Genomic DNA, 21044 nt, shown 5'->3' on the forward strand with positions numbered 1-21044 from the left:
TTCCTCCTCTCTCTCTGCCTGCCTCTCTGCCTACTTGTGATCTCTGTCTGTCAAATAAATAAATAAAATCTTTAAAAAAAAAAAAAGAATAAAGTGAGCTCACATCTACAGAGGAATGAATTTGGTGCCTAACACTTGGAGCTCCTCGACCTATTATAGTTGATATTTGTGCTTGTGTGTCATAGGAAGGTACTACTATTTGGGGTCATTTTTTTTTTTTAACCGAAAAAAGCCAGCCACATCATATGAGTCAAACCTCATATTTGTCTGACACACCTTTACTTGTCTGCTTATTTTGAGTCAGAACCTGCTTCTCCATAACTTCTACCCCTAGGCGAAGGAGCTTCCCTTAGGGCTCACACGCAATAAATACAATTCCGTTTTTCCAACTGGAGCATTGCCACAGAGAGAATAACAATACATCACAACAGAAGACTGTTTTCTGGTCCATGAGACTTGGTCAAGTCCACTGTCCTGGTCGTGCCAGTTATTACGCTGTTGTCTGTCGGGTCTAGACTACCTTGCTATCCTCTGCTTTGGGATAATGGCACTAGAACTCAGTGAACCCCTTTTCTACCTGTCCATCTGGCTTTCCACAAGGCTCTTCCAGGAAAGGGAGCCCACAAGGCCGGAGGAGGTGGGATATGCCCTTTCCTTCTGCTTCCTGTAAGATGCCTGCATCATCTCAGTGACTTCCCTGAGAGCAGTGACATGACAGAGCTCACTGCCACCATCCCTGACCCTGGTGGGCTGGCTGCACTGCCGGTCAGTGATAACAATGCCAGTGTTTGTGCAGTCTCCACTATTTGCATTGCATTGTGTTAAGCACTGTGTATTTATATATATATGTGTGTGTGTGTATGTATACATACACACACACATATATATATGTATATATATATATACACACATACACATATATATATGTATATATATATATACACACATACACATTTATATATACATATACATATATATGTGTATGTATATATAAATATCACCTTATTGAGTTCTGGTATTAACTCTGCAAGACAGGTGTTCTCTTCCCATTCTAGGTCAAGAAATGGGTTCTGAGGAGTTAAGTGGCTTGCAAGCTAGTTGTCAGAGCTGAGAGTCAAATCTAAGTCTGTCTGTCTGTCTAGCAGGAGCTCTTTCTGCCTCTTCATGCACGGGATGGGGGAGGGGAAAGGGGCAGGGGCTCTTTACTGTGTCCCCGTAACCCTCTCTTTCCTTGTATAATTGGTTGACCCATCTGCAAGTGTCCTTTTCTTCATGGGTTGGGCAGCCGAGCCCCAAAAGGGGTGCTCTTTGGCTGTGTTCAAGTTTCCTGCCTGCCCGCTGACCACCCCCACCCCACACCGGCCGGAAGCTGCGTGCTCGCCCCAGCCTTCTCAAGAGGCACTAGAATTTGTCTCTGTTCCATTCGTAACGCACACAGGACTGGGCTATTAATCATGCCACAGGCCAGGCCGCACAGCGCCTTGGAATAATGAATTACCCAGCTCCTGCCAAAACGAGTCACACCATGGCCACAAAGGAAACTTATCTCTCCCCGACTCTCTCCCCATCTTGTTCCCCCCTCTTCCCTTTCTCGTCTCCTGTGATCTGTCTTGCCAGTTGTAATTGGAACATTTTCTCCCGTATTTAAGTTCTGAAGTGTCTTTGGGACTTGCTAATGTATCCAAAGGCTTAAAACAAGTCCCGTCAAGGACGTTTATTGCTGTCTAGCATGGGCAGCTAAGCGTAGCTTACAAGAGGCTCTGGGTATATATGGCCAGGAATATAAATGTGCCTTTTGGAAAGGAAGAGAACCCCAAGGGGGGAAATGTGTGTGTGTGTGTGTGTGTGTGTGTGTATTTTATATAATATATAATACACACACACACACACACACACACACACACACACACACACACTTATTTATTTATTTATTTATTCCTAGTGATGATATCAAACAAGGGCTTAAAGAAGAAGCAATTTCTGGCCTGGTCATGAGACAGAGGTTGCATAGGACTTGGGAGAGTCACACCCTCCTAAGGGATTATTTTGGGACTTAGGGGGGAAGCTGCCTAAGAGGGGATCTGAGGTGATGTGTCCTGAATAAGAGAAACCTCTCTCTTCCCTGACTTCTGCTGCTTCCTTTGGGGGTAAACCAAGATCACCTAACAACTGGGACCTCTCCATTTTTCTACTGTCAGAATTTTTCCCCTCAAATTATTGCTGTCTACATATTATCACTAGGGAAGGCTTTTGGCTGTTCTTAAGTTTCTTTACATCATCAGAAGTCTAGAGGCAGGCCGTCCAGGGTTGGTGTAGTAGCTCATGGATATACTCAAAACCCAGGCTCCTACCATTCTGCCCTGTTATAATTAATTTGTTGACTTACTGTCTCATGGTTGCAAATCGATGCTGTAACTCTAGATATCATGTTTTTATTCAAGGCACTAAGAAGTGGGAAAGAGTTGTCAAGGCATCCACTGGGTTTGTCACTCATATCAAGAAAAACAAAAGCTTTCCCCAAAGCTCCCAGAGGATGTCCACCTGTGTCTTATTGGCCAGAACTACTTCTCATCCTTACCTATCCTCCTTCGCTGCAGGGGAGTCTGGAAAAACAAGCTTAGCTTTCCTACGCTCTGAATTGGAGGCAGCAAGGGAAATGGGGACCGAAAAATGCTTGTGGGGTTAGCCAACAAACAAGGTCTGCCACAACCGGAGAGAGGTGACTCCTAGAAGAATGTATTGGGCAAGCACAGACAGCTTACCTAACAGTGGAGAAGAAGGAAATTCATATGCTTGAGCTCTACTGTGGGCCCGAGACTGTGCCAGGCAGCAGACCCGTGTGCATGCATGTCCCAGTAGCTCTGTTGTACACTGAGCAAGCTAAGCTCTGAGCCGTGTTCTGCGGGTAGTTAGGAACCTGGATTTGAACGCAGGTCCATCTGACTTCGAAGACTATTCATGCTGCCTCTGGGAAATTGAAGCCAGTTTCCTAGCACTGGTTTTTCAGGTGCCTTTCTGGATCTCAGCACCTTTGTTGAGTCTCCAGCACCTTCATTACCCGTAAATGAAGTAGGAATTTGGAACAATTCTTTTATAGGCCCCTCATAAGTTTCACTTATTAGATGAGTACTCGGGCTTTTATGTCGTGATGACAGTTAAAAGAGAAGTGACCTGGGGGACAGGAGACCTGGCTCTGCTCCAAAGCCGGTGCTGAGTTGCTCTGTGGTCTTGGGTACCTCCTTTCCCCTTGTCTGTGAAATAGAAGGAGGGAGATGCCCTGCGAGGAGTCCAACAGTCTTAGAACACAGGTTGGGCCCCTTTCCCTCTTGCGTCTTTCATTTGTTCCTTCCTCCAACAATTATTTCTTAAGTGCCTACTGTGTGCTGGGTGCTGCTCTGGGTACTTGGTATAAACTAGGCAACAAAACAAAGATCCCTGCCCTCATGGACCTTGTGTTATATCCAGTCTGTGTGCTCTGGGGCCCGGGACACAAACAGTAAACGTAACACGGTATAGATTAGGAATGAGTAAATTACACAGATGTGAGAGGGTGATTCGTTCTCTGGGGCACAGAAGTGGGAAATGGGATGAGGTCTGGCAGGGCCCGAGGAGACAGTCGGGGGTCTCCACCGAGAACATGGCATTTGAGCAAAGGCTCCACGGAGAGGAGGATGTCAGCCAGCACACAGTTAGGGTCTGCAAGCAGAGGCGAGAGCTGGAGCAAGGACTCAGCGCCAGATGTTTGCCTGGGTTTTCTGCATGATTTTTCCCCATCTGAGGATTGGCCTGGAGCTCTTCTCTCCCGAGCCCTCTCATTTCGAAGTGTTGGCCTTCAGTTGGCTTTCAGACCCACTCAAACTTCCAGGAGTTGAAGGCCACTTAAATTTGACCCTCCTGTGGCCCTTTGGGACAGAGAGCCTGGCCACCACCTCTGAATTTGTACCTCATCGCACATGAGAGAAACACTTGATCTCTGGAGATAGAGGGAAAGTGATAGAACCACCAAGTGCTAGAGATATTGAAATCCTATCAAAATAGCACAGCCTACCATCTCCAGTCTATTCCTGCTGTGTTTCCTGTTTAATACCTCCTGCACCATGAGTGACTCAGTGTTTTTTTTCCTTAAAAAAATTTTTTTTTTTTTTTGAGAGAGAGAGAATGAACAAGTGGGGAAGAGGGTTAGAGAGAGAAGGAGAAGCAGACCCCCTGCTGAGCAAGGAGCCCGATGTAGGGCTTGATTTCAGGACCCCAGGATTACAACCTGAGCTGAAGGCAGATGCTCAACCGACTAAGCCACCCAGGCACCCCTGACTTGGTGTTTCTGTCATGTTGTCAAATGATTATCTATGTTGATCAACCCTAAAGCCCCAGGTAGGAGAGCATTGTGTTCTCTGCTTTACCAGTTACTGCTCCTGAGTTAGCGCATCTACTATGCGCATGGGCTTGGGCTTTCCCCATTAGCTGCAGCGGGGCCTCCCTAAGCAAGGCCAGGAGCCCCCAGGAAACCTCAGTCACTTGCTGGGCTGTGCAAACATGTGTGTATGTGTGTGTGTGTGTGCGTGTGCATGTGTGATGACAACTTTAAATACATCTTGAAATGTAACAAAGAAAAAGAACAAGAGTTGCCTTCTTGAGTTGTGTTCTAAGCAGAGAGGTGACTTAGGTCTAAGAACAGTGATATCATGCAGGTGTGTTATTATCCCAAGTCAAACTGAGAACATGTAACATGTGAACTGATTTATAGGCTCATGAATTAAAGGAATCTCCCCTTAGTCCTTGTAGAGGGTTAGTGTGTGTCCCAGACACCTACTCTAAAGTAGATGACACTTCAGGCAAGAGGCTACACCCCACCCCCGCCAGAAAGCCCCCTGTGGGCATGTGTGGGTCTCAGTCCCGATGCTGAACAGGGCTGGGTGTCACTCACGGGGTGCTCAGAAGTTTAGTTCTGGTTAATGGCTCAGCATGGATTTCATAGTCCCTTTTCTAGATATATCTCCTTTCTTGTGGCCTTGAAATTTGTTTGATGGGAAGAACAAGGAATCTTAACTTTGATCTCTGTCATCTGCGAGAGGTTAGAGGAGAGAATTCAGAATGACATACAAAATGCAGGGTATATTGAAAATGAAAGGAGGGTGAGATTCTTCATCAGGATTGTAGGCCATTGAACCAAATTTCACATTGTATGATCTTACCAAGTGTGCAGGGGCATTGAAGCAGCAAGCTTCCTTATCTGGTTTCCCCCTTTTTTGATTTGCTCCCTCTTGTGCAATCCCTAGGGACAATCCCTAGGGACAACATCTTGAGCCATAGACGCAGAGAGGGGGAGAAGCATGCTGTTGCAGACTCGGATTGTACAGGAGTGGGTAATGGCACAGTCTAGAAAATTCTGACAAGAATGTAAAAGTCAGTCTTACCATAAGAAAGAACTTAAGGGTACAGGCTCTCTGTTTTGCATATTGCCTACTTACAAGATCGAAGATATTGTTCATTCACTCAACAAACATATCAAGCACGCGCCTGGCTCTGTCCTGGGCACTGGAGATTATCAGTGAACGGCGCCACCCAACAGTTTCCCTGTCCTCATCTCATTTGGCTAAACCGTCTGAAATTGCTGTCTTCGTAGGTCAGAGACAATCCACTAAGTACACATCTACTATATGATTCAGCCATTCTACTCCTAGGTGTTTACATTAAAGAAATAAAAGCCTATGTCCATACAAAGACTTGTACGTGAACCTCTGTAGCTGCTTTATTTGGCGTAGCTCAGACTGGAAACACTCCAAATGTCCATCCACAATGGATAAACAAATGTAGTAGGGAGAGCCACGGGATGGAAGAGCAGTCGGCAGTAAAAGGGAACGAAGTACTCCCACACACTGTCCATTACATTCTAGAGAGAAATGGAATGATTGAATGTCTGCAAAACTTCAGAAGCTGCAAACTAGCCCACAGTGACAGAAAGCAGATCAGCGGTTGCCTCAGAGCAGGAACTGGGTCAGGGGACAGCAAGGGCAGGAGGGGAGATTTCGAAGGAGCAAGTACAACGTTTTGGGGGTGCTGGGTATATTTAGTGCTGATTGTTTGATGGTTTCCCAGGGGCAGACGTCTCCAGACTTGCCAAATGATACACTTGAAATAGAAGCAGTTAATTCTATGATAATTATACCTGAATAAAGGTGTTTAAAAAAAAAAACAGCCAAATCATACCAGTTTCATATGGTTCGATCCACAGATAAATTTTGGTGGTCAATTCATTTCTAAAACTTCATATTTATTTTTCATATATTTACTGAAAATCCGCGGTGTATCAGATCATACCGTGAAAGATGCTACCCACAAAAAGTAAAAAAAAAAAAAAAAAAAAAAAAAAAAAAGGCCACTTTTAAGCTTCCTGGATGAAACGGGTCCATAGAGGACTGGCTTTCCTGCAGGGAGTTCTGGAGCCCTTAGCAGCTGAAGCAGCTTCCTCTCCGTCTCCTGCATTTGTGATGTGTGTGCCTTCGTCTCTTTCAGAGTGACCTGTGGTCGTTGGGAATCACCGCTATCGAGATGGCAGAAGGTGCTCCCCGTAAGTACCCTCGTCCGGGTGCGATCTGTCACGAGGCTGCTGTCCGCGGACCCTGCGCCTTCCCGGCCAGGTGCCCGCGAGGCTTTCCTTCCGCTACGCCGAGCCGGGTGTGGGTTGGAGCTGGCGAAGTCGTCTTAGCGCCGCCAGGAATCCGTTCGTTTCAGAGCCGCGCGAGGATCTTGTGTCCAGAGGGGAAAGAAGGAAAGGGAAAAGGCACTCCGGGAATGTGGGTTGTTTGACGGATCCCGCGCGTCCTTGATTCTTGATCTGCTCTTTGCTCGGAGCAGAGCTGGGGCCAACCCGCAAAGCCCGGGAGCTCCAGCGCAGCACGAATCAGAGCCGGTTCCCAGCGCGCGATTACGCAAACCCTTTTACTTCGTGGCTCTCCCTCCTCGCATGATACTGCTGTATGGATCTTTAGGTGTGAGGCCGAGTGGTCGAGCCTCGGGCCGTTGGGGACCGTCCGGGACCATCCGTCGGAAAGGCCTTGCCCTCTGGCGTGTCGGTGCTGCGGAGGGCCTCCAGCAGCCACGTGCTGCCGGTGACCTCAGGCTCCGGGGACTTCCCTGCAGGAAGCCGGCTCACCCAGGGTCCAGCTGCTGGTGCGGCCCCCGGGGCCCCGCTCCACCCCACAGCCAGTGTCCTAGCGTGGCAGGGATAGAAGGCAGGCCTTTTTCTCGAAGACACAAACTCTCACCCCTCAGGTCCACCGCTTCCTTTCCTCGGTCTAGCACACACTTCATCTGCCTTGTCCACCTCTCGCTTTCACTCCGATCAGACTTGCAGAGCAATGCGACAGGTGTGCCAGCCGACCAGGCCCCCTCCCCACTGGCTTTCAGGCAGGAATTCTCCCTGGAACTATCTTCTCACGTGGTTAGTGCTGCCTTGGCCTCTGCTTTCCAGAGGACCTGACTCTTCTTTGCCTGGCAGGTCATTCTGCTCATAGGGCTGTTTATCTTCCCATTATCCTAGGCTTTGTATTTCTCGCTTTAGAGTTGGTAGAATTCATCTGCAGCGTGATTGATTTGGAGTGTCTGTTGACAAAATTCCCTTCATTCGCAATGCTAATAGGCATTTATGAATCAGAAAAATCATATATTGCAGTCCAAAATATTATTCTCATATTATCATTCTTGATGAGTAGTAGAGGGGGCTAAAAATAAATGTCTACTCCCACAATCCTTTAGTTTTTAAGGAGACTATATTCTTACTCTGGACAAAAAGGAAAAGATAGCCCCAGAGTTTTGAGAAGTAAACTAGTGAAATATTTTGATTAAAATAAGAATGCGTGAGTGCTTTCTCTCTAAACCATAATGCCATGTTTACAGGTTGAGATATCTTAATAACTCTTCTACCAGAGCCTCTTTGCCTCCATCTCTCTGTTCTTCCTCGGGCCAGTGAGCAAACAAACAAACAAACAAATGAATAAAACCCAGAAACAAGCCTGTCATGAAACCTGAAAAGCCATGAGGATATTTGGAAATACAGAGAGAAAGGTGTTCTGGTCTAGTGCTTTAGACTCTAAAAAATTTATGCGGATAGCACTGCATGTGTATGAACCTTCAGTGTGTAAGAAATGGCCCATCTAGCTTTCATTTTATGACTTAGACTTTTACAAATTAAGAATAACCTACCATTTCCATTGTGGTCGTTACCCTGATACTGTTCACTCTGAATCTGAGATGGTTATTTATAGCAAAGCAAAGACTTTGACCCTTTAACTTGGTTTTCTTACATATGAAATAGAAGTAGAAATGTTAACAGTGGACAGTTGATATGCAAATTTTATGAGACTTCTGTGATTCGACATCCGCTCTGTTGAATGCTCAGCACATAGAAGCTTGGCAGTCTTCTGACTTTGCTCACTGGGCCTGTGTGGCCTCAGAGGCATTCGGACTGGGTTTGGCATCCTAACCTGAGCTGGCCCTTGCTTTGGTCTCTTGCAGCTCTCTGCGACATGCATCCCATGAGAGCCCTCTTCCTCATCCCCCGGAACCCAGCGCCTCGCCTGAAGTCGAAGAAGTGGTGAGTCTGGTCTTCTTGGGCGCTTTGCCAATCCTAAGGCAGGGTCTTCCTGCGATGCTCTCTTGGATGAGCTCAGATCCTTAGGTCCAGCTGCATGATGAGACCAACATATACCAAGACCTGAGGGGTGACTTTCTGGGGGTTATCACTCATCTTAAAGCAGGTATTAAGTACCTACTATTTGCGCCGCAAGTCTTGATCACCACACCATCAAGGTAAGGAGCTAGTAGCTAAAGTGAGTCGTGGAACCCAAGTAATAACATGAAAGCTCTTGGATTTATCAGCCTCCTAAGAAATAGCTTGCCTGACAGCTCAAGACATCTCATCAGAGAGGGTGAGAGTTCCAAGAGTCAGCTGGCCAGGTTGGCTGGCTTTTCTTCTACTCCTTAACATGGTAATTCCGTTCAGTACATACACACACCTGGTAACATGAGGGATGATTTCACTGGTCTGTGCATAATTATTTGTAACATTTGTTTTTATTATCACTTTCCCTTTATGACACATGATACTGGCTTCTTATTTGGGGCAGTGATACCAACTTCCCATTTAATAAAGTTATTCGCATAAGAAATTGACCTAATTTAAAGAAAAATACCAAGTGGAACTAGGATGGATGATGGAAGAGTCCGGTTAAAAGTTGTGTTGGTAGAGGGGCTCCTGGGTGGCTCAGTTGGCTAAGCCTCTGACTCTTGATCTCAGCTCAGGTTTTGATCTCAGGGTCGTGAGTTCAAGCCCTCTGTTGGCTTTCAGGCTGGGTGTGGAGCCTACTTAAAAGACAAACAAGCAAACAAAAAAATTGTGTTGGTAATATGCGACTGACTCGAGTTTGGGAAATACAGTTCTATAGGTTACACCAGAAGTTGCACTTTTGTGTGTATGTATATCAGTGTCTTTGTACCTTATCACTGCGTAACAAAAATTCATGGCTCCTTTCTTCCCCCTGTGTATATGGTGTATCCTGATACCTCCCAATACATTCTTGAATCTCTGATTGCCCTGGCCTGGGGCCAATTCCTGGGCCACTTAGGATCCCCTGTCTTTTTCTAGAGGCATATTCTGGGCTGTTAGAGAATGAAGGCTCAAGACCTTTCTGCCCCTTTTCATACTCACGATCACTTCACGATCACCCTGGACTGGGACTGGGACCGTTATGTTTCTCCCCTTCCCACCCACAACCTCACCCTCCGCTACACAGAGAGCAGTCTAAATCAAAGAGTCACCTGGTAGTGACATAGCAACCCCGGTGAGACAAGAGAAAGGCACACGACACAGGGAAGAGAGGGAACCAGCCAGAGGGGACTGGCAGCCCCGAGTTGCCAAGGCCGGCGGAGGAAGAGCTTGAGGGTTGCTATTGGAAACGAGGGAGGGGGAGCAACCCTGCTCCTCCTCCCTCTGGAGGGTCACTGTGTGAGCCAGTCATTCTCTCCCCAGCAACAGCCTTCCATTGGGCACCTGTACGGCACATGACCAGCAAGGCCTGGACACCCTGCTTCTTCCCTTCTCCCCAGAACAGGCTCCCTCGGAAAGAATTTGTCTCGGTTCCTTCCTAGGAAGCACCAAAGCCCTCTGCTAGCTTTCTGCTTGTTTTTCGTGCCAAGCCTCTCTGCCCCCCATATACACACTGTATATAGTGGGCTGTACTTACCCTGTGCCCGCCCTCCCTTCCCGCTCCCTGCTCCCTGCTGGACAGATGTTTCCGGGGTTCAGCCCGCAGAGGACAAACTGCCATCCACACGTGTGTTACGTTTGGTCAGCACATTGTGGCCACACGCCGTGTCTCGGGAACATTGGTATTAATTACCAACTTTTAGGAATCTGGGGACTGAGCACCACATTCAGATTTCAGGCCTTTTGTGCAAAGATGAGGCATTACTGCCCGGCTGAGTGGCTCCTGCTTCTTTTAGGGTACCAGGTGGCCCTTCTGCCCATTGCTACCTCTCCCCAGCTCTGAAGCTGGAGTCTGTTGGTCACTGTGCTTGTCCTGTTTTCCTCTTATCCTGGGTCTGCACTGTCCTTTGCATGACCTCTCTGTTCCCTTAGCAAAGTAGATGAACAGCCCCTGCACTGCAGTTTGGGGTTTTCATGGATCCCGCTCCCAAAAAGTGCAACTCTGCATTGACCTTGTTTGAGAATAAGGAAAATACAGGCTGACTTTTCTCCTTCTAACCTTAGACAACAGGAAATAATTCTGGTGGTGTTGCCAGGAGCTGGATCAGTCCAGGGACAGTGAGGAGGTCAGGCCTCCATCTCACCCAGCCTCCCTGACTCCAAAGGAGAGCCAGTGAGGAGTGGGAGTGCCGCACTGCCAGACAGAGGGGAAATGACTTGGCTGTTTGAGAGAGTGAGTGGGAAAACAGAAGCCCTGGTGAAAGACTCTTTCTCACTCAGAACCTGGCCTTTATAAGATGGCCATGCAGCCCATCCACTCCGCCGCACCCCCCACCCCAATCCTTGCAGTCCCTGCCCCGGGCCATAGGAAACAGGATGTGGCTCCCAATTCTCCACAATAGAATTCTACTTTTTTTTTTTTTTTTAGATTTTTTTTTTTTTTAATTTATTTGATGGAGAGAAAGAGACAGGGGGAGCAGGAGAAGGAGAGGCAGGCTCCCCATTGAGCAGGGAGCCCAATGTGGAGCTGGATCCCAGGACCCTGGGGTCATGACCTGAGTTGAAGGCAGATGCTTAACCAACTGAACCACCCAGGCGCCCCAGTGGAATTCAACTTTTTAAAGTGAAAATATGTAAGCGCTGCAGAGTACTTTCTTGAATAACTAGGTCCAAAGCGATTTAAAATAAGTTAGGGTTTGCTTTAATATGCCCTAGTGTTTGGGAGGAAGTGAAATATTTTAGCTGTTTTCTTTCATTTTTTAAGGGAGAGGATCCCTCTCCCCGCCCATCAAGAGAAACAAAACTCCAAAACTCCAAAAACTCCAAAACTCCAAAATGTTCTTTCCGTGTATTTTCTGGCTGATGAATGATAGAGGAAGTACACTATTCTCAGGGTGTGTATCAAAGCACCGCCAAAGGGGGCACCATTGTGGTAGAGATGGGCCATGAACTCTTTACAATAAGCATTAAGTTGAGGGTCATTTCCAACTACCTACAACATACAGGACATATAAGGCATATGTGTGTTGTAGACTCAGTAATTTCTCTGTGTGTGTGTGTGTGTGTGTTTAATACATATATATATGTATTTTATATATATATTATATTTATATATATGTATACATCTATATATAAATATATGATTTTAACCACAACCCCCAGCCAGGTGCTCTGAGTCCTCAGTTCTGCAGCTCTAAGACGGAGGCTTGGGTGGGTTATGTTCCTTGCACAGGTCTGTACAGTCTGTTAGTTTCCCAGGTTTGTCACCCTTGTTCTCTCTATTGGATCATCCAGTCTCTTAAGTTCAAGGTTTTGACTGATAGAGAATGGGATACTGATCCCTTAGTTGAACATTATTTTCCTGTGCTTTAATATTAGGAAAAGAAGGGCAGGAGCACTGCTCTTTGCCCCTTCCTTGTTGGCAGGGGGCGTTGGGGGAAGTACCCACTCACCAGAACCTGGCCCTTTCTTCCCCCCATCAGCAAGATGAGGAGAGGCCTCAGTGCCGAGCAAGTCATGTGGTCAGGGCTCCCGTCAATGCCCAGGTGGCCCAGCCATTCGGTAATTAGGTCTCTGAGAGGATTTTAACCTCAGCCGAATTAGAGGCCAAGGATGCTCTCAGCCCCTGTCTCCATGTCACCACGGGCAAATGAGCGGTGAGCTGGGACTCCCATTTCCTCCTCCTTCTCTACACATGGCCTGACTCCACCCACATGGGCCAACCATCTCCTTCAACACAATTCCTCTCCTTTCTCTTCCCACCATGCTCACCCTCGCTCCCTGCCCTACCCAATGGTACAGTTTCCCACAGGAGTTTCTGGAGAAACTCAGGGATAACTTCATTCCCGTAAAAGAGGGTTGGTCTGTTTCTTTCCCCATGCTCTTTCAATATGACGATTCTACACGGGCAAAGAAGTGCTTGACGAAGATCATTAGAAAAATCGTAACTGCTTCTGGGCATTAATACAAGTCTGATGAATCACTGACCTCTACCTCTGAAACGAATAATATCTTATATATTAATTAATTGAATTTAAATTTTAAAATTAAATAAATAAATACAATGAATAAATACATCTCTAAAAAAAAAAGAAAAATCTTAAGTGCCTGTCATTGGAAAGAGACATGAGGTTCCTTGGCCCAGCACACTTGTTCTCCAGATGAAGACCAGAGGCTTGGTGAGGTGAACTGGCTTAGCCAGGCTCCCAGGCTCCTCATTGCTAGATCCAACCTAGAATCCTTGCCTTCTGATTTCACTCCAAAGCTTATAGTCCCTCCTACTATTTTATGAGACACCAGTTCTGATTCTTGGTAGGTTGTCAGGCACTGTTCTTTGTTGTGTTTTTTTAAAGATTTACTTATTTATTTTTAAGAGAGAGCAGCAGCACGGGTAGGGGGTGCAGAGGGACGGGGTGACAGACAGAGAATCTCTAGCAGACTCCTCGTTGAGTATGGAGCCTGACGTGGGGCTCCATCTCACAACCCTGAGGTTACGACTTGAGCTGAAATGGAGAGCCCAACACTCAACTGACTGTGTCGTCACCCAAGCGCCCCAGACACTTTTGTTTTTTAAGAAATGACAAAGTTATTTGTGTGTGTGTGTGTGTGTGTGTGTGTGTGTGTATGTGTGTGTTCTAAATGAAATAATAATAGTAGAAAGCAAATATCAGAAAATACTTCAAATTAACTGAATTTTCTAGTAGTAATGTGACTTTGGACTTTGTTAAAATCAAAACAAAAATTGCTGCACGGATTTTTTAAATTAACCTTTTTTGTGTGGTCTCCTTGGAGATAATGGTCCCGTTGACTGTTCCTCTAGCATATCTAACCCAAATATATATGAAATAATTCCCTTTAAGAACACTACACTATTCGGTTCCACAGAGGTTGAACTTCAAATTTCTACCTCCAGCCCTAAAGGCAGAGAGATTCCCATTGTTTAAGCCTGGTGATGATCAGACTTGCCGGGACCTTGTGAACACAGCGATGGTAGTAGTCGCAACAACAGCAAACATAAGTACAGGTTATGATGTAACTGGCTCAGTGCTAAGTATTTCACATGTGTTCATTCACTGAATCATCACAGCAGACTTTTGAGAGAAATCCTAACAATATCACCATCAGCAACCAGGGAAACTGAGGCACAGAGAAGTTAAATAATCTGCCCGAAGTCACACAGTTAAGTGATAGAGCCCAATGTAGAGGAGAAGGGTCGTTCTGGGCAAATGCAAATTCGAAAACTCAAACTACATTTAGGGAGTCCCAGGTTACCGAAAACTTTTAGACAAACTGGTTATAATGATTAATGTGATAATCTTTCAGGCATGTTTAATTCCTCGAACACAATTAAATATAAAAGCCAAGAAACTCCAGGAAGATAAAGTGTTTGGTGAGGCTGGTTTTAGATCCGGGACTTCCCACTGTAAGCACCAAACATGAACTTCTCTGTCTCCAGGCCAGTCCTGGGGGAATCAGTATGATTAATCTTGGGCATTTTTTTTTTTTTTTTTAAAGAGACAGAGCTAAATTCCCAGCAGCAGAGATGCAAACAATAAAATTATAGAAATGTACTTTAAACCTATTAGACCAATTGGGAAATAGTCAAGTGGTGTGCAACTGAGGGGAAGGGTTTTTACTTTTAATTAAAAGTGTAATTAAGCATATTGATTCTTTGGTCACACTAACTTAACTAAGAGCCAATGAATCTTTCTTTGAAGACTGGTTTTAAGGAAGGATTATTTTCTCTTCAAACGATACCATTTTAAGAAGACATGAGACATGAGAAGACATGAGATATGAGAAGACATGAGCTTTGTGGTCCTGCACATCTTGGCCCAACCTTTGGACGCAGAGTTATTCTCTTGAAGATCTCTGAAGGTCCCTTCCCACCGGAAGAGGTGGCGGAAGAAGGGCTCTGTACCGCAGTTCGTTCTGCTGAAGTCTGAACACACCCTCCTCCTAGAGATGCCACTGCCTTGTTTTAGGCGTCGGTATTGGGGAATGGAATGTACAGTTTTTCAAACCTGGGTCTCATGTTTAAATTGGGTGTGATTTCTTTTATTTAGCACCTTCTAATTAATAGTTGAGCACTTTATAAAAAGAAAGCACTTCCTTCTAGTTGCAAGCAGGAAAAAAAAAAGCCTTCATTTGCATTTCTCCTGAATATTTAACAGTTCCCTGTCTTAATTTGTTTTTGTTTTTATGTTCTCAATACTGATTTTTCTACCTAGAAAAGCGCCGTGTGGAATTTGTCTGTTTCCTCATGCGGGTTAACCTTGTTCTCTTCAGGTTATTCCTCAGGCCAGCCCATTAGTCCATGAGGCTTCTTTCCCACAGTCTCTCCTTAGAGGGTGTCACATTTGTGCCTCCACAGATTTGGCTGATGGGCCTGAAAAAGAAAGCGTATTCAACACTGTGTCCTCTCCAAACCTCTCTTCCTGTGCCTCACAAGCACAGATTGGAAAGTAGCCATTTCGCACACTTGTCCGGAACTCACATCTGATAACCATGGGGGCATTCATTCGTTCATCAAGCGTCTGGGGGCAGGAGGGGTGCTCTGGCTAGAGATGACTCAGGCTCGTGGGACACTGGAGACTGCCAGTGTGGAGGAAGCCGGGGGCCTTGAAGGACACACAAGAAGGTGTCTACAGTGTCCACCCTGTTACAACTGTTTTTCACAGTCCACAGGGCAGCCACAGTGACCCCAAGCATAGCTGGGTGCATCTACTTCTATGTTAAATAATTTAAAAGCTTAAACTTAGAAATTTGGGGAGGATAAAAATAGGAATAATTCAGTCCTTTAAAATCACGGAATAAGATGAGAAACTGCTTTGACCTGGGCCGAAGGGGAGAGTGGTGCATCTGTGAGTGGCCTCTTGTATTTGAATTTTAAATAACATGCCCATCGTTGTGTTCTGCGTGACAAGGACAGCTTTCAAGCCTGCAGTCTGTGCGGAGTGCCTGCCGGCCAGCCCAGGCAAGCAGGCTCCTGGGATCCGCTCCTGTTACTCCACAGCACTCCACAGGAGGGCGACGGAGAGCACCAAATGGATTCCCTCTTGCTCTGAGCAGAGCGGGGCAGCAGAGAGGGCCACCCGAGTTCCCTTAAGGCCTCTGAGGGTGATATGCCAAGCTGCCAGTGGAACACACCAGAAAGGCATGCTATATAGTCGTGAAGTAATTATTTATGATGCTGGACAATTTCTTGGAACTCTTAACAAGAACATGCGTGCCCAACTCATGAATCATAGCTAAAGTCCACTGTTGTTTCTACCACGGTGTGGACTTCCTCCCCTGCTCACTGCCGTGGTGTCTCTCACCAGCTCTCCCCTGCCCTGGGCCTCTCTGGCACAGGGTTTATCTTTGAGGAAATAGTGCCTTTCTAGAGAGAGATAAGTGCACTTCTGGTATGAACTTAGTCCCTAAACTTCCAAGTCCTTAGGTTGATAAAAAAAAAAACATACACATACACCCTGTTCTTATTAATTAGAGAGCAAAGTGCAAAAGTAATTTTGAAATCACCGGTTAGAAAATTTGCTTAACCAAGTTCACTTTACCAAGTAAGAGTCTTTCTCATTTCTATAAAATGTACTCTTCCTTACCTACCCAACCTTGATTTTGCTCTCCTCCGGCTTGCATTTTCTGCCTCATCTAGACAGCTTACCTCAGTGTCTCCCGATGTGTAGTGTGCTCAACCCCAGCCTTCGTTTTTCACCCTTTCCTGCCTCCCTGAACTGTCTTCCCAGAGTGATTCCCTCTTCCTTCTTTAAAGCCCAGGTCAGGCTCCCTTGTTACAACATACCTTCCAGATATGAGTCTCGCCAAGGTTTTTCTCTTCTCCGATTCCTTTTGGTCTCATGGGTGATATTACACATAAACTGTGCAAAAAATGCTCTCATGCGTGTAACTCCCATACATTGCCTGAACTGTGTGCTGTTGGTGACAGTGGCTTTGAACCCCATTTTGCCTAATAAAGTTCTAGACCTACTCCGTGATTGGTTGATCCCTGTGTTGGCTAATGGAACCTATTTTCTTCTTCTTTTCATGGTCGTGTTTTAGAAAATGGAAGTTTGCTTTTCTCTTTGGATTGTCTTTTATCTGTGGATTCCTCTCTTTCGTGTGGCAGGTCAAAAAAATTCCAGTCGTTTATTGAGAGCTGCTTGGTAAAGAATCACAGCCAGCGACCAGCAACAGAACAATTGATGAAGCATCCATTTATACGAGACCAACCTAACGAACGACAGGTCCGCATTCAACTCAAGGACCATATCGACAGAACAAAGAAGAAGCGAGGAGAGAAAGGTTAGAAGCACATTTGTATCTCAGCAAAGGAAACAAAAGAGGGAGCAGGCCATGGGCTCTCGGTATATTTGGAGGTGGCCGTGGGGGTTTCAGATAGGCCTGCGTTATTCTTTCGTGTGAGGGGCTGCCTCTGGACTCACAGCCTGTAGGCATCAGTGGAGTGAGACTGTAAAGTGGAATCTTCATGAGAGGGCGGAACTGTAAGGAATATTCCCTTTTCCAGGCCCTGACAAAAAGTCATGTTGAGTAATACTATGAAGTGGTTTAGTATGACAAGTGATTTTCTTAGTTCAAACGAATATTCATGTTGTAAAAACTAAAAATCTACAGAAGACTACCTAAAAGAAAAACACTTAGTTGACATTTTTCTATACCGGCGGTCTTCATCATATACGTTTTTGTGCTCTGAGGCTTATTTCAAATTTATTTCAGAAATCAGAACGAAAAGGGAAAAAAAAAGTCAGAACGAATTTTCTTAGAGTCACAGGGTTGCCAGACTTGGTATAGAGAACATTCATGGGACCTTGAGCTAGAACATCATCTAATGTACTTCTTTATTTTATAGAGTCAAAACTCTTCTCTCTTATGGCTCTTGCTGTTGTACCACTGTCTCCTCAGTGTGTCGGTGGAAAGAACATGAGGCAAACTTGGAGCCCTGGGACTGTATCTTGGTTGTTTGAATAGAGACTCAGACCTCCTTGTCTAGTAACCTGACTATGGAGAAAGCACATGGTCTGGGGCAGGTTATACTCATTTTAAAGTTGAGAGTTGGTGGGTAGGAAGTATGGAAGGTTGAGCTATGGGGAGGAAAGGGAAAGATCCAGATGACAGACAGGGTGCTTCCTCCCTGTGTGGAGGCAGGAGGAGCAGCAGGGAAGGGGGAAGGAGGGGTGACACTGAGGAGACATTATAGGGCTGGTGAGATGAGCCCGGAGCATGTGCGGAGTGGAGGGGAAAAGGGAAGGCCAGGCACCCAGGGCGTGAGGCACTTGGCCATGTGCTTTTTCTCACTTCTGTCCTGGACTCCGTTCTCTGTCCTTTCTAAGCCAGATGGAGTACTGGAGGGTGGAGGGCACTCTCCTTTTGTTTGAATTCCCCTTCTTTGCATCTGCTGTTGCTGTCTGTAACGTGGCGAGGTGGGAGCAGGTGTGTGGGGTGGGCGGTGAGCAGTGTGAGGCAAGACTGGGCAGACGTGAGGGCAGCGGGGGGCCAAACAGGAGGAGAAACCCTCAGTGAAGGTTCAAGGGAAGAGTTTCTTCCTGGCTGCCAGGCCAGCCTCAGGAACTCAGGGAAATACGCGATCAGGTTCAGCTCAGGAGATCATGAGGTTACGCCAAAAAGGAGGCCCATCACCTGAACTACTAAAATAGTGTATGTCAACTAGACTTTAATTAAAAATAATAATAATAACACTGTTCAATGTTTGGGGACCAAAATATTTTTTCCTTCAAGTACTAAGTAGAAAATGAAGCTTCATTGGCTATTTTGATGGAATGTAAAATTTTTACAGCCCTGAAAAATAAATACATACATAAAAATCCCAAACAAAAGAAAACATGAAAATAAAGGAGCCCCACCTCCAGTTCGTCGTGGGTGAAGAGGGATGAGTGTCTGTTAGAAGTTGCTGGAAAGGGAACTGGAGGAGCCAGGAAGAACCAGGGTTGAGAGAAATAGGTAAATCAAGATCAAAATATTCCAGCACTGGGGCGCCTGGAGGGCATGGTCGGTTAAGTGCCTGACTCTTGATTTCAGTTCAGGTCATGATCTCAGCGTCATTAGATCGAGCCCTGGGTCGGGCTCCATGCTGAGTGCTGAGGGTGGGGTCTGCTTGACTGAGGGTGAGAGCATGCTTGAGACTCTCTCTCTCCCTCTCCCTCTGCCCCTGCTCCTCCCACCTCTCAAAAAAAAAAAAAAGTTCCAGGACCGATTTTTCATCAAACACGCCACCATTAAAAGGCTGACTTCTCTATTCTCTAAAAGGGAAGCTTCTCTTTCCTTGGGCCTGTTGCTCCCAGATTCAAATTCTGAGTTCACATTCTAGCTCTACCCCCGAATAGTTACGTGAACTTCATCCCAGTTTTCTCAACTTTAAAATAAGAGAGGGGATATGATAGTCATCAGTATCGCCTGGCAGTGTCGTAGATTAAATGAGAGAAGGCATTAAAATGTTTAATACAATGTCTGGCATACACACATACTCAATAAATATTAGCTATTCTTATATAAACAGTTCTTTATTGACCTATAATTTTTCAGCACAATTCAGAGTAATTTCTGAGGACTCATGACCTCTTTCCCTTTGACCTGTGAGTAGTATGGGTAAAGCTTGTGCCTTGGGTTGTTTTTGCATTTAGGGGGCACAGATGCTAGAATGTGACTCAGAACTCCCCTTTCTATGACAATGGACTATTTTTAATGTGTTCCTTCTCTGCAGAGTAGAAGAGTAAGATTCTCGGTAGGAGATGAACTCAGAAGTGCCCTGGTAATGTGAGGGACCTAATTCTGTTTAGGTTTAGAGCCATCAGAAGCCTTCTTTTTTGTCTGCTCCCCAGAAAGAGTGTCAGTCGATTGAGGTCTCATTCCATTTGCTCAGTTTTATCTAATGACTTAATTTATTTCCTCTAATACTTTCTCTCTCTCTTAGTAGCTCTAAGACCAGCTTTTGGTACAATCAAACAATTTAAATGAGAATTGATTTATGATTTTTTTAACCTGATATTATTTTTTCCTTAAGATATGTGGATATATTCAAATTTATGCCAATAATATAAAAACAATAAGACTGAATTCTGGTGAACTATTACAATTGAAGAGGCTGACAAATGAAGGTTTTACCCGGGAGAGTAGAAATATTTGGATTAATTGCATGCTTCTTTCCCTTGCTAGGATTTCCTTTGCTAGATAAAATTTCTGCATTTTCCTTCAAATTCTCTATTGATTCAGAAAAGTTTGGAATAGTCAACTCTCAATGTGGAATATCGAAACACTTTATGAAGGTCTTTTACATTTTGGTGAAATAATACTCAAAAAATAAGAGGCCCTAAAACCTCACGCATATTTAAACACTTGAAGCTAACTTGTGATTTTGAAAAATATACTTGAAGTCAATGTGCTTTGGGCTCCTTTTCACTATCCCTTAACGGGGTGCAGAGGAGGGAAGGCAGTGTTTAGTTCTTATCATTGGTGCTGCCGCCTGGTGGTAACACAACCAAATTGCAATTTTAGTTCCTTTTTAGGGCTGCACCAATGCCTTTAAAGCTGTAATTACTAACCCACAACTATGAAAGGTTGATAGGAATGTGACACCCTCCCTTGCTTAAAATTAAAAGCTCCTCCAAAATTCCCCAATGCCCACAGAAAAGACCTCAGCAAGGTATATATAAGGATCAGGAAGTCATATCAGACATGCTGGGCTTACTCATTCCATCAGCTTTTCTCATGGCCAGACATCTAGCCATTCACAACTCACTGTGAACATGTCATGGCCTGTGCTATCGTCAGCCTACTCACCTGGTTATATTGCTTACAATGCCCTTTCCCACCACTTTCAGCTGCCATCTGCCTGGAATAGGGCCACCAACATTGTTGCAAGCAAGGCCTAGCTCATTTCCTCCTCAAAAAACTTTGCTGGGCCCTTCCCCCACTATGACAAATGGAACTTCCCCTTTTCTCTGTATCTCACTGCTCTTTTTATGAACTCCTATTTAGCATATAATATGTAGGAGAGAACACTAGTTTTAAAGTTGAGAAAATTCTGGATGGAATTCTAAATCCAAATTCAAGATCAAGCAACCAGTGTTTACTAAAAAGTCATTGGTTCTATCACTTACCCTCTTGTAATAGTATCTTTGCTTGAAAAGTGGGTAGTGTGTTAAAGGATTATAAAGCAAAATAAATGAGAGAACATAAGTCAGGTATCTAGCAGATGACTAGCATGGGAGACACTCAAGAAAGAATAATTTAAGAATCATGGCAGATCTAATGACCTACTTGTCCATCTTGCCCATTAGATTCTGATCTCCTCCAAAGCAAAGACTTA

The 21044-nt window shown here is 45.3% G+C and overlaps 1 protein-coding gene across 8 annotated transcripts in view; it reads left to right on the top strand.

Annotated features, from left to right (window-relative positions):
- TNIK (TRAF2 and NCK interacting kinase) overlaps window positions 1–21044 on the top strand; it is a 377677-nt gene that overhangs the window by 264794 nt on the left and 91839 nt on the right. For all 8 annotated transcript variants that reach the window (XM_032341356.1, XM_032341372.1, XM_032341359.1 and 5 more), the window contains exons 8-10: window positions 6514–6568; window positions 8515–8593; window positions 16830–17005. In XM_032341356.1, the coding sequence (XP_032197247.1) occupies window positions 6514–6568; window positions 8515–8593; window positions 16830–17005 (310 nt within the window). The remainder of the gene's footprint in view (window positions 1–6513; window positions 6569–8514; window positions 8594–16829; window positions 17006–21044) is intronic.

Source organism: Mustela erminea, chromosome 1 (genome assembly GCF_009829155.1).
Source record: "Mustela erminea isolate mMusErm1 chromosome 1, mMusErm1.Pri, whole genome shotgun sequence".
Classification (NCBI taxonomy): domain Eukaryota; kingdom Metazoa; phylum Chordata; class Mammalia; order Carnivora; family Mustelidae; genus Mustela; species Mustela erminea.